The 17,567-nt window shown below is 35.7% G+C and overlaps 1 protein-coding gene across 1 annotated transcript; it reads left to right on the forward strand.

Annotated features, from left to right (window-relative positions):
- Positions 1–420: 420 nt before the first annotated feature.
- On the forward strand, positions 421–15,457 carry LOC145694898 (uncharacterized). The gene is made up of 2 exons (XM_081771634.1): positions 421–1,044; positions 8,980–15,457. The coding sequence occupies exon 2, from the start codon at positions 8,992–8,994 to the stop codon at positions 9,856–9,858; it is 867 nt and encodes a 288-aa protein (XP_081627760.1). The 5' UTR covers positions 421–1,044; positions 8,980–8,991; the 3' UTR covers positions 9,859–15,457.
- The last annotated feature ends 2,110 nt before the right edge of the window (positions 15,458–17,567 follow it).

Raw genomic sequence — 17,567 nt, forward strand, 5'->3', positions numbered from 1 at the left:
GATTAAACACTACTACACTTCAAGATGTAGAGTTTCATATTTCGCTTTTTGGATGACGATAATGGAAACCGTTAGAAGGAAAGAAGAAAGAAAGAAAGAAAGAAATATCCTAATTCAACATATTTTATTTATTTTTTTGAACGGAAACTTTGGTACGCGTGGATCGGTGCATTGAGGTCTGTGCAGCAGCAAATTGATTGTTTGAGAAGGAAGACATCATAATAATGAGGCAGTTGCTGGCTGTCCACTTAATACTTGCAAGTTGTTTGTTTGGTTTGTGAATCACAGTAACAGCTGCTCTCAAAATCCTTTTCTGCCACGTTTAACAACCAACAAAGCTTCTGGACGGAAGTGAAAGTCGAAGAGGCAGCAACTGGCCAAAAATTGTACGATTCTGACATGAATTTAAGGGGACAAAAATCTAGGCAAACATGGACACATATCAGCAAAAGACCATACTTCCAGCCAAATGTAGGACAGGAATAGAAGGGTTGTGATTGTGAACAAAGGGTGAAGAGAGGAAAATGCAATAAGTTACAAAACGGGATTTTTGCCGCTTCCAGCCCTTTCCTTTTTGCCAATGAGTTTCTTCCTGGTTTTCACTCAACTCACAACCCCTTTTCTTCGTCTCCTCCTCCCCTCTTTGAGCTCCCTCCTTTGGTGTCTAATGTTAGGAAGTGACCTCAGCGAGTAATATCCAATCAGAAGCCAAAGTTTCTCTGACCCCCTGTGACATACTGTTACCAAAATAGCATTCTCTTGAGTTGGTTCATATTTGCGGATTTTTGTTCCAGTGGCTGGACATTAGCTTCTGCAGTGACATCAATTCAGTTAGTTTGGTTATTGGTTGGTGGACGGACAGCACAAGTCGAGGGAGAATCTTTTGAAAGTTACTCATCTTTCAACACCAAAGTGAACAGTGACTGTGAATGACCTGTGTCCGTGTGAATGTGTGTATTAAAGACTATTAATTTCCAGATTAATGTATGGACTTGCTTAAGAGTCAAATGACTATAAATATTTCAAATCATTATTTTGCATAAGGTGAGAATTTTTATTATTGCCATTATTGTTGTGATTAGAATAATGATAAATGGAAGTAGTATTTCCTCTATAGCACGAAAAGAATGATTTAATTCCTGGGTCTAATAGAATTATAGCTAAATATACCACAACAGACCTTCGGGTATGAAAATATAGAGGGTAATCGCTAGTAATGATTCATTCTTGATTAACTGTTGTAAATAGATGCCAATAAACCGTCATGGTAGTTTATAACTTTATATAATTTCGGCGTTTTAGACATCAAAACTTTACTGTCAAGCTATATTAATTCGCTTTACCTCTAAAATCAAATTTAGTTGCAGAATAATCATTACTTCGGTAAGTGCGAAGTGAAAATTGTGTATTATAACTTAATAATGATGTGAAGAAAGAAATAAGGCCTTCCATAATTACGGAATAATCACAATATTATGTAATTAAAAACGATAAATATATGTATTACTTTTCAATGAAGATCACTTCTTTTAGCTGTTAAAACAAACCACACTAATCTTTAACGTATTTTCGCAATATGTGGTGTAAATTATTAGCAATTATTGATACATTCAATTAAGTGTTAAACTTAACATTTTCGCGGCTAGCACCTTTAGGTTCAAGAAATCCATACAAATGGATAATACGTACCGTAAGTAGAAAGAAACAGAAATATTCCGAATATGTCAGTGCATACATGTGATGTGACATGCGTGCGAACATGCATCCAAGAAATATTGTTTTATATCATGACAACTGCGATTTCCAGAAAAATAGAGTTTAGAGACTTGTTTTCTTTAGTTATTCCCCTTATTATAGTCATAATTATAATCATTATTATTAGTATTATTTATTTGTTTAAGGTTAGCGTCCATTTTCAGCACGTAGAGTATACGAGGCATGAACGTACAGTTTCAAATGAAATCCAAATAATCGCAAAGCTACCAAAACTCTCCTACCGAAATCTCGTGAATCAAATGCGTTCTTTAACTGTTAGACCAGCAGCAGAGCATTATTATTATTATTATTATTATTATTATTATTATTATTATTATTATTATTATTATTATTATTATTATTATTATTATTATTATTATCGTTGTTGATGAAATGTACCTAGGTATATAAAACAAATGGAAAACGTTTTGGAATCACTACAAGTATTAGCTTTGACATTACGATTAAAATCAGTGACGGTGAAAGGTAATTAAATAGAGAAGACTTCACCCCCTCCAAATTATTTTAGTGCTATTTTATTGAAAGTGCAGTATATTGAAACTTCTAGTGAAATATCTCTCGTGAGTCTCTTGGATAATACTGCAATAAATACAAAACAAAAAGCATAATTGAAGCATTGTTAAAAAAAAAAATAACTGGTTTCGCACTTCTCATTTTTTGTTACTCTTATACACAAGCAGGAGATGAAAAATCTGCGAATACTAATGTGATTTTTAAGACCTCTATTTGAAGCCTAATAATAATAATAATAATAATAATAATAATAATAATAATAATAATAATAATAATAATAATAATAATAATAATAATAATAACTTAAAAGGGTAACACAAAATAAAATATGATGGGAGATACATAATATGTGGTAATTATAAGACACAGAACTTGTGATTCCATTCATGATCTGCATCCTCCACACAATTGATTATCTCGTAAATACTGAATATCCCATGGATACTAGGACATACTAAATTTTGCATGCAAAAATTTATTGTGAAGTTGTTGCCATTGAAAAAACAGAGCTTTATTATTTATTTTATAATAAATACAATAAAACATCCGTTGACTGGTCTTCTAATCAATCTACGTGCTCAATTTCTCTACGTGTCTACAGAACTACGACCGATACACACACAGATGAGACTGCTACTCTGTTTGTTAGTCATTCTTATTATATTAGTTGAGTATGTTCTATAGGTCTAAGTATGACCAACTCAAATAGGTTTTGTATCGCGGGGTCATGGGTTTTGTATCTCCGGTGAACTCTCTATGAAATTAAAACTTAAATAATGGCTTGAGTCCCTCTCGTGTAGTGAGCTCGGTGCCGAGAATGAATATTGAACTTAAATCAATAACTTAATAAGCCATATTTCACTGTATCGAGGATAAACTAATTGACATGGTTGCATAGATATACTCTACCTTATCTTTCGGTTTCATATCTGGTCATTCTTATAGGGATGCAAACTATACATTATTAATTAGTTATCATAATTATTTTCTTTGACTTTTAATTCATAGAAATCTTATTATATTAGTGATATATTTCATATTGTTGAATGTTGCTTATTCTAGCTTTGGAATTACTTCGAACTTAGTTAAAAATAAAATTGACCAAAATCAAAAATTTATTATTAATAATTTGTCTACAGTTTCGGCAATATATAGTTTATAATATTTCATAATATGTCTGATACAGGCACGTATGCCTTATGGTTCCGAAACTGTAACACATATTATTAATAGTAAATGTTTGCATTGGTCAGATTTTTTTCTTTACATGATTTGAAATATATATATATATATATATATATATATATATATATATATATATATATATATATCGTCGGCGGCAATTCAAAACCTGCTATGTGCATTTTGCAGGAGAAGCGAAAAACAGTATCCTGGTTAGCTTTTTGGCTTTATAAAAGTGATGTTATAAGTAATATTTGATGCTGCACGTAACTTGATACCTTTTCAAGTAACTTGAGAAGGTACCAGTTACGTGCAGCATCAAATATTACTTATAACATCACTTTTATAAAGCCAAAAAGCTAACCAGGATACTGTTTTTCGCTTCTCCTGCAAAATGCACATAGCAGGTTTTGAATTGCCGCCGACGATATATATATTTAAGTTTTATGTCTCACATTTATGCCGACTAGGCTAAACGAGACGGCGATGACGAGAAATGAATAAAATGGTGGAATGAAGAAAGTGAGAACCTCGATTAAACCCACATACATGGTGTTTGTCCACCACAAAGCTCACTTGGCGGGAGCTGGGATCGAACCAAGTACCCCATGCACCAGAGGTGAACGCTAGGAGTACTGATCCTACTTTACATGATTTATATTGTTATAAGTATTTATTATTCTTAACGAAGACCGATCGGGAGCTTTTTTTAAAGTTTAACATCCCACAATTAAGCACGGAGACGGCCACAATGAGATGGATGATATGACGTAATGAAGTGATAGAAAACGATAAAAAAAAAACATTGAGAAAACCCCCCACACACGGTCGGAGTATTTTAACACGTTTAAATACAATAATTTTAAAGACGACTGCAAACATATTGTGATAATATAAAATATTAAACATATTTCCATCTTCAATCAATATGAGACAAATAGTATTAGTGTTATTCTTTTTAAAAAAGAAAGAAAAAACTTTCAAGATATTACTTGATGAATTATTGTCTTATTGATGTGTTCGAATGTATAGTAGAAGGTAAACGATGAAGGGGAAGAATTTTGTAGCTAATGGATAACATTAAAGAAGAAATGTCAAGACACCACAGTTACGTTAATTACTAGATAACTACCTTCTTTGAATGTCATTAATCACTGTTTATGAGAAAAATACTCATGATGATGATAGTACTAAAGATTAGCCATATGTGGGAAGGCGGGAGAGATTCTCTTCCCACTCACTCTGTAATCTTCACTGGAAACGTCTCATTCCAATACGAAACAGAGAGGGCTTTCTTTCTTCATTCACAATATTGCTCAAATTCATTCCCGAATCTTTTCACATTAGTAATGAGGAATTAGGCTGAAGTCGAACTCCACGATGGCCAAACAATTTATCTTGGCTTAACCTTACTTACGCGGTCCAGTATCAGAGATAGAAATATATCTTTGGGGTAGTAAATTATTATTGTTATTATTTATTATTATTATTATTATTATTATTATTATTAATAATAATAATAATAATAATAAAATAATAATAAAAATAATAATAATAATAATAATAATAATAATAATAATAATAATAATAATAAGAAGAAGAAGAAGAAGAAGAAGAAGAAGACAAATCTTATTTACGGCTTGAAGCTATTTCGGCTGCTAACACTTCCCATTTAAAAAAAAAAGGGGGGGGGAATATTAACGATCGCTATTCACTTTAAAAGAGTTGAGTATTCTATGCGGAAGGGGAACTAATATAGATAGGGAAAAACGGTAAAAGTAGAATGAGTAAAGAATTTTAAAATTTCTTCCTTGTTGTACTGTTTTAGTTTGGACATCACAACCATGTACCGGACTAACTAAACTAACTTTATGACCTATGGAACCCGGAGGTTCAATGCTGCGTTCACAAAAGCTCTCTACTGACTTCTATCCTTAACCAACTGGATCCAGTTTCTGTTTTGTATTCCTATTTCTGCGAGATCCATCTTAATATCTATATCGATATATATAAAATTTTTAAAGTAGAATCTGTAACTTTTATACGGGTGCACGATTTGTAAAAGCTTAGACATAATTAAAATTTTAAATATTGATAGTTGCTTATGGTTTTACAAATAGATATCACAACTCATTTGCCCGATTGGCGGCAGACAGTACGTTTTCCTACAATTAAAATTAGAGATACATTTCGATATTTGAAATTTGATTTTCATGTATATCTTTCATTAGAAGTAAGTTGACAGGAAAACAAATAGACATTGCTTTGGACAAGATATCTGGATGCAGGGCATCTGAACTATGCCAATCAACCCGATCTTTTGAGTAGACAAGTGACATGTCGGTGTGCTTTTCGTGTCTTGATCCTTAGTGGAAGATATGTGCGAATTATCGTTACTGAAGGGACATGTTGGACTCCATAGTTTTTTTAAAAAAAATAATTAATTTATTTAACACTATTTTATGAGAAAACTTAATGATATTACGGTTTTACTATGAAAAATCACCACTTTTTTTTTTTAAAGAAATGACGGTTATTTAATGTGGAAATTTACCCAAATCTAGTAATAAAACTCGGCAAATAATGATTCGTTCTAACTTTCAGCTCAATGTACACTAAAGATTAAAATCATGGTTAGTTTATTAAATGGTCGAATCTTTTACATTTAATAAATTTGTTTATTTATTTTCGCTTTGCTGACCAACCACCAGTGGCGGATCTAGCCCTTGGGACGGGGTATCTAAGACCCCCAGTTTTTTGAGTGGCAAAAATAATTTATTTATATATTTTTGAAAGTTTATACTAAACTCACGATATACATATCATAGTCTGGGTTCTGACTGCCCCCCTAGTTTTTACCTTCTAGATCCGCCACTCAGTTTTGCCCTGTAGGTCAAGAGAGAGACGGCAATGATGAGAAAGAATGAAATTGTGGAATGAAGAAAGTGGGAGTAAACGAGAGAAAATACAGGCGTACGATGTTTGTCCAACATAAAGCCCAACAGGCGCGAACTGTGATCGAAGCAGAGATCTCACACACTGGAAGTGAAAACTCTACCTTTGGAGCCACCACGGTCCCTTCGTATTTCTTGATATTTTGATATTGTTCGTAATTTTTTCGTTACTGTGCAAATTATATATATATATAAAATAGTATGGAATCTATTGCAGCCTCTTTTTAATTTACACAAGTTTACATTCCGTAGCTAATATAAATATTTACTATTCTGTTGTGTGAGGTAGGTCGTCCTTCGTTGATCGTAATTACGGGCCAAAGTATGAGGAGAAAAAAGTATATAAGATAAATATTTAAGATAGTACTACAACATAGTTGACAGGACTAATCAACATATCTTTCAAGATAATAATCAACCTAATTAGGAAGTTTTTGGGGGGAGGGGGGGGGGGGTTCATGCTAGGTACCACTCAATCGCACTTCACGTCTACAATATACTATATTTCGATGCTTTTTCAACAGATTTGACAGTTACCCTTGAAGGGTATACTAGCCAGCCAAACTAATGTGTTGGTGTAGGTTGTATATGTGGAAGGAGTTGAAAAAAGGAGGAAGGAAGGAAGGAGAGGAAAAAAGGAAGGAGAGAAAAAAGAAAAAAAAATATTGAACTGTTAGGGAACGACAAACAACACTTCCTTGGGATAGGTCGCGTGTAGGTAATTTTTTATTTTATTTTTTAATGCCAGTTCGGAGAATTGGTTGGTTGAATGAGACCCGTCCGCGTTCAGATGGAATCCTGACATACACATCTAAATAACGTAAATATTTTCTACCCGGAAACCGTAATAAAGCTACATTTTCGTAATATAGGATCAATCTTTTAACTTACATCGATGGGAAAGAATGGTAGCTTTCGCGACGCACATTAGACCAAACAGAGCGGAATATTTTAGTGTCTCACCTGCGTATTCTCGTGGCTAAAGCAATGTAATGAATGATAATAAAAGAATTAGCAAAAATGTTATGCAAAAGACGGGACCAAACGGAAGTACTTCATTAAAGAAAATACGAAATGGAAAATCTTTCACGTTTACGTTCAACGGTTATGCCGTTTAGGCTAAAGGAGATGAGTGGTCAATGAAAATGCATTATTATGAGAGATTTCGTGGAATGGAAAGGTACATTTTCGGAAAGAAAAAATTGGGAGAACACGATGTTGTCCACCATAAACTCATATGGTCTGCCAGTCCCATACATAGGGGCGGCATATATATATATATATATATATATATATATATATATATATATATATATATATATATATATATAAATCGAGAATAAAGTATACCCTATGCGGAAATTAATGAGAGATTAATTTAAAAGAGATTTATGCTGAAAACAATGTTGGTACTACAACGCGACCGAGTTTTTTCGTTACTAGAAAGAGATTAGACTATTGCTATTTGGTTTCCAGTGTAATTTGTGCATTTAGGTCTGTACGCCCCGTTCAGTTGCTGGTGGCTCAATGTAAGCCATATAATTTAAGTCTATAATGAACATGAACAAACAAGGGACACACAATTTTCTTGAACTCAGGGCCATAAAATCCCTAAATACAGACTTGTCGCCTGGGATGAACCAGTGACCCTTCGCACCAGAGGTGAGCGCTCTACTACTGAGAAACCGTGTCCTCCCTAAAACAAATTCGAGCACGTTTATCCAAGGTCGATGCTTTGTGCAAAATTGAACACTTATTATTAAGATATCATGTCCAGATATCATGCATTATTTGCCTAAACTATAGTAATATAGGCCAAATGGGTAATTGTTCTGCAATAACTCGCTGAGTTTATACATATATATTCAGAGAATTATTGCAAAACAATTATTCACTTATATTATTATTACATGATAAATTCTGAGTATTGCGTGATCACTTTGTATTGGGTTCGAAGTCTGCAATACAGGATATTGTAACACAAGGCGAATGGTGATATGTTTTCAGCTAAGTTCAGGAGTATTTTCTTATATCAAAGAGTTGATAAAGCTGAAAAATACTATCCGAAGCTGTCATTGCATTTCTTCTAATGATTGATTTGTTGCTCCGGTGTAGTTGTATTTCCACTGCCAAAATAATATCGTTCGGTTTCTTAATAAAGCGATAATTACATTGTGACACAAACAGCAGAACAGTTTGCGTGATTAACGCTGTCTATAATTTACATGTTATGATAATAATTAATTTTTATATATACTTATGTCCACATTAGCTTAGTTTTTACGTTACAAACAAATATTGTATCAATATGCCTTTGAACAAACAATGGAACTACGTGTCAGCAAACATTAATATCCTTGGTGTGTTATATATTTTTTTCTTAATGTAATTAATAACAACAATGTTTTGTTTACTTTTATTCTCGGTATTGAAGTGGGAGTGGTAACGGAGTAAAGCGAGTCAATGTTTTCTCATTGGGTGGTTAGCTTTGTTGTTCGTGCAGTGTTTAACTAAAAGTATTGATGTACATGTCATTTTATTTTTCGTTTCCTAGGTGGCGCACGAGATGATGGCGCAAGAAATAGCACCAGTATCAGTAAGGTTCACAATGCGGGGCGATATGGAAGTTCGGGATATGGCCGCGTGTGAGGATCTTCCGCTGGACTTTTCGTCAAGAAAGCACAACGAAGATGCCGTTAATTTGTCGACAAAGCCTGAGTGGAAGTGTGACCCAGATGATAGTGTACAAATTCCTTGTCCCAATTTTGGTAGTGTGTCTCCAATTGTGTGTTCACCATCACCAAAACAGAATGAAGCGTTGTTAGGTATTGGTTTATTTAATAACTTTCTACCAACTGCTACCCCTTCACCACCACCAATCCAGCCCCCGACCCTATTGCCGATTCCCAGGAAAGGAGGCAAAGCTCCACGTCCTTTCAAAGCTTATCCTAAGGACCCGCTAAGTTTGCCTGTAGGTTTGGGAGGACTTTCTATGGGCGTATCAGCTGCTGAGGCGATAATAAGTCAAGCATCAAACCAAGCCTACAGCGAATTTCGGCGCCAAATGTTAGCCCAGGTCCAGTCTACTAAGTGCAGAAGACCACGACCCTCTAGGCCGAGTAGTGAAGAGCCCCCACAACCAGAATCATCCAGTAATGAGCAACAAGAATCTCCAAATAAACGTCGCAATAGTATTTCTAATAATGACTCCAAATCCCCCAATGATAACACCGTTAAGGATGCTGCGTACTGGGAAAGGCGAAGGAAGAACAATGAGGCGGCAAAAAGATCCAGAGACGCTCGACGGGCAAAGGAAGATGAAATTGCCATCAGGGCAGCGTTTCTTGAACAGGAGAACTTGAAATTAAAATATGAAGTAGCTGCTCTTCGTAATGAAACTGCAAAACTTAGGTGTTTGTTATATAACAGCTGAAACTAAATAAGTGTGTATTTATTCATTCTTCAAAACTATCTATTTTTATTGCGTGGTTAATACTCTGTGCTCTCGATAAAAGAAGGAAAAAACTTGTCTATATATTGTACTGTGAGTTTCCCTTGAAAGGCATATCAGAAATACTTTCTTATGACTAATAATACTGAACTTAAGAAAAACAAAGTGCAATGTTTAGTGATGAACATGCGTACGAATTTACGCTTGCTCAAGAATATCGATTGAGAACGCATAAATTAAATACAATTTCTTTCTTTCTTTCTTTCTCTCTCTCTCTCTGTCTCTCAGGTAAATAAGTGCTGTGATTTATAAATACGTAGGTGCAATCACGTATTAAGAGCATATGATCGATCAAAATGCAACTAACTTGTGTATGCATTCCTTATAATTAAGTCGAATTCTCAATTATGTACAAATATTTATGTAAGATATTTAATGCACATTTTGTTGTGCCATTGCTGAATTATTATTAATATTGGATGAACATATACTAAACTTATTTTTTAAGAAAATGTTTCTTTCTTTTTTTTAAAAAATGAAATTGGAATAAGTGAGGTAATTGCTCTTAATTATATAGTGTGCATAAGTAGCTTTGTGTATGTGTGAGGGTTTGTGTGTATGCAGGTAAGTATATAATTTTGTTTACCTGCATTATTCTTCAAATTGCATTGGAAGTACAATATTTTGAACGGGTGGACTCAAGTTTCAAAAGGGCGTGGTGGTTCAGTGGTAGAGCGTTCACCTCTGGTGCATGGGATTCTTTGTTCGATCCCATGTCGCGCAAAGTGAGTTTTGTGGTGGTCAAACACAGTGTGAGTGGGTTTTCTCGGGGTTCTCCCGTTTCTTTCTCCTTTCTTCATTCCACCATTTCATTCATTTCTCATCACCGTCATAGCCGACATAACCGTAGGACGTAAAACTGGAAGATTTTATTTATTTTTTTTCAGGTTTCAAAAAATGAAGTTGTGGAGAAATACGCAACTAGAGATTATGGACATAAAGAAAGGGCCATTTGTGTTGAATTTCAACTTCAACATAAACGAACGTAACAGATAAAATAACGTTTTATTGTTTGTTAGAGTGAAGTTTAAAATTCTCTTTCATTATTGAGGGTGAGGTGTGGACCAACAGCATAACATGAGTTTTACGTCCCACAGTAACGTCGGATAGGCTAAAGGAGACGGTGATGATGAGAAATGAATGAAACAGTGGAAGGAAGAAAGTGGGAGGGAACGGGAGAACCTCAAGGAAAAACATGCATATGGTGTTCGTCCACCACAAAATTCACTTGGCGCGAACTGGAACCGAATCAGGGACCCCATGCACCAGTGGTGAAAGCTCTACCATTGAGCCGCTGCGGCCCCAACATGAGTTTTGAACAACATTCAGTCTTATCGAGAAACAAAGGAAGGGCATCCCCCCAAGATCAGTAGAGCATCCCTTATCCTAAATTCTGTTGACATATGTTTACACAAAAGCATTTTCTGCTTCTTTGTTTTCTTACTGGTTCTCGTTTTCAATAAACACCTCCTCCCCTTTTCTTATGATGCAGCTCTGAACATATTGAGTTGAGTTGATTTGGAGTATAACGTCCCTTTCAGCAGCTAGCTTATATGAAACGTGAACCTACTTGTTAACGTGGAATCCAAACCACATGAGCTCCCGTCGGAAATCGAACCCAGGTCTCCCACGCCGAAGGCGCGTACGCTAACCGCTTAGCCATGAAAAAAGCCCGCTTTGAACTATTTTTCTTGTGTGAATTACATACTTCTTATATGAATTTATGTTTGCTAACTAGCTTTAATTCTTTTTTTCTTTGTCGCTACAATTTCAACGATGCACTGTTCCGCTCTTGCCGAGAACTGAACCGTACAACTTAATTAGGAGTGAAACATTGCACAACATTCTTACCGAAGTTGTTATATCAAAAAGGTAGTTAAATTAATAAAGATGTGTTTAAATGAATCCCAAAGTAAAGACTGAGTAGGGAAATACTTGTCCACGAATGCCCTGAAACAAGGATATGCATTGTGGCCATTATTATTCAAACCTTATTCTAGAATGAGCTATAAGGTAAATTAAAGATGGCAAGCAGGAGTTAGAGTTGAATGGCACTGATTAGGTTATGACTTATGGAGATCATGTCATCAGAGGTTTTATTAAACGCCTGTAGCGGCATGGACTTAGAAGTAGAGGAGAATAGTACACAGTGAGACAAAATTTCTTTTCTGATTGTATTTAGTAACATTCGTACGTATACTACAAAAATGTAAAATTGGCATTCTTTAGGTAAGTATGTAAGCTATAAATTTAAATATACCTATCCTATAAATGTTCTATAGCTTATGTGGTCGCAAGTATAAACTGGCCTAGATGTGAACGTCTCACTGCATACCATCTGAAGTTATTTGTTAAGCACACTTATTTATTTTATACATATTTCTGGACATTGCCGGCATTTATAGCTTTAAACCTGTCACGTATGAGGGCGAGTGGCCTGGGCGAGTTCTGAGTTCTTTGGCGAGCACACTATCCGTGAAAAGTGGAAGAAAGGAATAGGAAAGGAAGGAAGCGGCCTAAGATCTGTATGTTTGGAACCATCCCCGCACTTGGCTGGTGTGAATGAGGAAAAATATCCAGGAAAACCTCACTTAGGATGGCTGACTGAAAAAGCTGTTACTTCTTTTCGACTGAGTGTCCCCACCAGGAATCGAATCCGTGACCGCTCGCACCAAATGCGAGAGCGTTATCGACTACGCAACGTGGAACCATTGTAGGAATCGGATTGACCCATTACTGTAATATCTGGTACGATAGGCTGCACAAACCCACTCACTTTCAGACTTTCTCTTGTATAGGAACCTTCAAATTCACCTCTGTTGGATAGATATTAACACTTCGGTTACACAAAACACATTCTTTGAAAAACGCACGACAACATAATCACCCGGTGAATTTGATTGTAACGAAAAGGCCACTCATAAATTTCATCCAAGGACCAACGGCAGCTGATCTAGAAATCAAAAAGAAAGGAAAATAAGAATCCAATGAAAAACACAAATATCTTTTTTGATTATACCTATTAGATTTGTGATTAAAATATAAGTGGTGACTTGGATAATTTCAGAGGGTGGCCCGGGGGAAAATTTCCTGAGCTGCGAAGTCCTCCCGGTGTAAACTCCGTTGGTGATTAACAAAAGTTACTTGTATTTTCACAGCTCTACCCTGTGTATTGAAATTTCCCCCACGGGAAGTAATCTGAAATCATCGCTGGTTCAGTTACACTGACTATTTAGTTCCATATTTATATACGGAAAATTTAAAATGATAATTACATGGTAAACATAATACGAGGTGTATTCAGGTTATAACACCTCCGATTTTTTTCACAGGTCTAGTAACAGATAGAAACGTGGACATACAGTACAATCTGATAAGTTCCACTGCGTCATACCGATAAAAAGTGTTCTATATAAGAAGGAGTGCATTGATGTGTATATTCACGTAGACCTCTCATCAGTGCCATTTAAACAGTATAAACTTCGAACTGATAAGGGGAATATATATCCTCCCTCTCCCTGATCTGACACTGTTTACATACTTACCTGTCAAATACTTGTTTCGGGCAATAAGTTTTGATAGGATAAACGAATTAAGTTTGTCCAAACGCACATCTGATTTCGAGAGACTCAACTACTTCGCTGGCCTAACAGTAAACTATCCTTGCCCACTACTTGCACACACATTGATAAACGAGCTAATTTCCTTCTATGGAATATTCAGTTCTCTAAATTTCAATCCGAGAATTTTTTTAAAAAGTTATTTCGTTATCGGATTATGAAACATTGACGAAGTTCTCTCTTCGCTACTGGAACCAATTTCTGTCTACAGATGTACAGTACAAACAACAGTTTTCTCACTACCAGTCGAGCTCCTCCATGGCTAAGCGGTTAGCGTACGCGCCTTTGGCGTGGGAGGCCCGGGTTCGATTCCCGACGGGAGCTCATGTGGTTCGGATTCCACGTTAATCAGTAGGTCCACGTTCATATAGCCTCGCTGCTGAAAGGGACGCTAAACTAAAATCAACTCAACTCTCACTACCAGTCATTGCCAGATTATTTGATTTGTTTCAAAGTACAGGGTGGTTTAAAGGTGTGGAAACATCCTAAGAAGTGGTACGCAGCTCCGCTTTCAAATTTTAACTGGAAATCCAATTGAAAACGACCATTAGGAAACCCTAGGCGCACATGAGAGAATATTAAGATAGATCTTGCAGAAAGAGGAATACAAAGTAGAAACTGGATGCAATTGGCTAAGTCCAGAAGTCAGTGGAGAACTTTTGTGAACGCGGCGTTGAACCTCCGAATTCCAAAGGCCATAGAGTTAGTTAATTAGTCTTAAATGGACATCATAGGACGTGATATGTCATATTTTCGTAGAAATTGAATGGCACTGTTATTTTTGCTGTAGCGCTAACCATTGCGAAGTGTTCTTTTGTTTTTAGTCACGGGAAGGACTACGCACTGTTACAGAACGGGTTGTGTTCCGCATTCCGGTCGATTGTCAGATGCATTCTGAGTTCCCAGTTGGCTGTAATGTTGGTTGAACATCCCTAATGTTGATTCGATTCTCTATTCCCAAGTACATTTTAGTTTGCCAATCATGGTATATATAGTCTATATTGTTCCCCAGTAGTTCTGTTTTAAGATTAAGATTAGGAATTAGATTTCTGAGCTTTCAGCATCTACAGGGTACGGTATTTCAAAACAACACCGACAACGTTTGGGAGGTGATTCCTCACACCAAGATAAGACAAAAAGTATGTATCAACCTGGGTGCACAAATGCTTCCTTTCGGAGTTATAGGCTGCCGAAAACATGAAAAAAATGAACTTTAAAGATCCATAGCTACAAGACTATGGAATCTATCGTGGTCGAATGAAGACTTCGCTTAGGAACTAGTATATGCCCTGTCCAAATATCTATGTTTCAGAGTCCTGTGGTACTTTCGCAACAACTTTTATGGAGGTAGTTGGTAAGTACCTAAAATTATTTGCCCATAGCCAAACTCCCTCTATAAAAATTGTTGCGGAAGTACCGCAAGATTCTGAAACATGGATATTTGGATAGAGCAGATATTAGTTGATAAATGAAGTCTTGACCCGACTACGGAAGGTCCCATAGTTTTGGAGCTATGGACACTCAAACTTCATTTTTTCATGTTTTCGAAAGCCTTGTCTATGACTCCGAAATGAAGCATTTGTGTACCCAGGTTGGTCTATACCTTTTGTCTTACCTTGGTGTCAGGAATCAGCTCCCAAACGTTATCGATGTTGTTTTGAAACACCCTGTATAGCTGTTAGCCTCTTACGTATGAGGGATGACGTCCCTCGGCGATCAAACTACCCGGAGAATTGAATCGGAAAGGAAGTGGCCTTTAATTATGTGAGGTAACATCCTGGCATTCGTTTGGTATGAATGAGGAAAACCCCGGGAAAGTGTCACTCAAGATTTAAAAAAAAAAAAAACTTTTACAATTTTTCAGCTGTCTATAGCGGGAATCTGGTAGTTCTGTATTAGTTGTTAAGAGCCAATCACACACACACACACACACATATATATATATATATATATATATATATATATATATATATACACGACTAGGCAGAGACGAAGTACACAGCGGGTGAGTCCTTGAGTTCTAGGGACCTGGATCTCATCGATATCCCAACTGTTCTTTAAATTTAGTTTAATTTTAGTGGTAATTTTACAAATTTTAATATATCTTATCCCCATATTGAATTTGAATCTTCAGCATCGTGGTTACATGTAAAGGAGCCTACGTATTATTTAAAATGGGAAGCAAAACACTAGGTTTGTATTCGAAGGAAGTAACCTCTCCAGCAATCGAACCTACACCACCTTGGCAACGAAGGGACTCATACTGCATATCAGTCGCTGATCACGTGACTACACACGTTTGTCAGTAGTTGCTTTGACCACGTGACCAAATTGCGTTAAATACTCAAGTCATTTGATGTTATGTAGTAGAGTTAATAAACAATAGAAGATGAATATTTATTATTTCTTCTTTATATTGGATGGTAACACGTGCAAGATGCATGTATGTATATACGTAGAAATCCTGACCTGAATTCTATTCCCCTCCCTTTCCTAGTGGTGGAAGTAGTTTTCATGAGCAAGCTCACGAGACGTTTACTTTTGTATCACCTGTTTTCGTTCACACACTACCTCATGCATTCGCCTAAATATTGCTCTATTTGCAAGGTATATTGTCTCAACCGATAGAACGATCAAAGTAACAACGCCCATTTCAGTCACGCAAACATTCAAATGGTGACCATTTTATGAACCTTTATTCCATATGAAGATTCTTCGAAGTTATAACTAATAGGAGATTATTATAACAGACCGTCAGAACACTATACATCCAGTAAATAAAATAGTGTTTTCTATTGAATATACGCTTGCATGCGTTGTACTATACAGATAGGAAAATTTCAGAAATTTGGAATTCAAGACTGTACTTCCTCCTTTGCTCCTTCAAACGGGACAATATTTTAAAAATAATAACAACTTCTATTAAAATGACAAAAAACGTAATTTTATCCAATATAAACGTATGATCATGGGCGGCGATTAGGGGGCAAGAGGAGGCAGTTGCCTCCCCCACTTTTTTGAAGTGACGCCCTAATTTATATAGTTTTATTTGGAAATGTAAACAGGGTGTTCACACAATTTGGAGGGAAAAAATGACTTTTCCCTGACTTTCCATGACGAAAGTTCCAGATTTCCCTGACCCCTGAATAACTTAAAAATATAGAAAAAAGAAAGAAACCCCAGCCTCTACACTCCCGATAGTTCGCCTTGTTCTCTTCCGCTTCTGTATCTTTCTTTTTTCATTTTTTTTTCCAAACGAATGTAAATTTACAAACATGTGCATTAGGCCAATATTGATTAGGCCTACATATTACACAAAATGTAAAGTTACAAATGAAAGTGTGCAGTATACCGAGTACTTAAGATATGAAAAAAAAATACACATTATATGCTTACACATTATAATACCAATTACACAGCATTATAATATTGCCTATAGTAATAAACAGTTCATACATAATTTTACTGATTATTAAAAAAAAAAAAAAAACATTATGTAACATATACTTTTGCTGGTGTAGTTGTTAAATGCAACACATTTAGAAATTTGTTTTCATCCTTTCTCGCATAGTTTTCTTCTCATAGATCTGAATATCCTTCTTGTTGCCTCCGCAGTTTAATTTTCTTTTCTTCTTCCTCCAACACCTTTAGTTGTTGCTAAATCTTCCGTTTCTCCCTCCTCTTCTCGTCTCCAGTATTTATTTCTCTTTTCTTTTCCAAATACACCTGATATTGTCTCATTGAACTCACTGAATTTGTCATACCTCTTGTAATTATTAATTCTGATGGTCCACCTATTCTCATCACAGAATCATATATGATCCGTTGAGACACCAGAGATTCTTCTTGTAAGTTCTCAACAATGAGAATTTTATTTATTGTGAAACCACTTCCAAAAAATGCGTTTCCGTGAAAGAAGATAAAACACAATTTCATAACTGACCATAAGTCAACGAAGTTCTTCCCATTTCCTAAGACTAAGTAAAAAACTCATCAAGTCCAATACAATCT

The sequence above is a fragment of the Thermobia domestica genome, chromosome 9 (assembly GCF_964235325.1).
Source record: "Thermobia domestica chromosome 9, izTheDome1.hap1.1, whole genome shotgun sequence".
NCBI lineage: Eukaryota > Metazoa > Arthropoda > Insecta > Zygentoma > Lepismatidae > Thermobia > Thermobia domestica.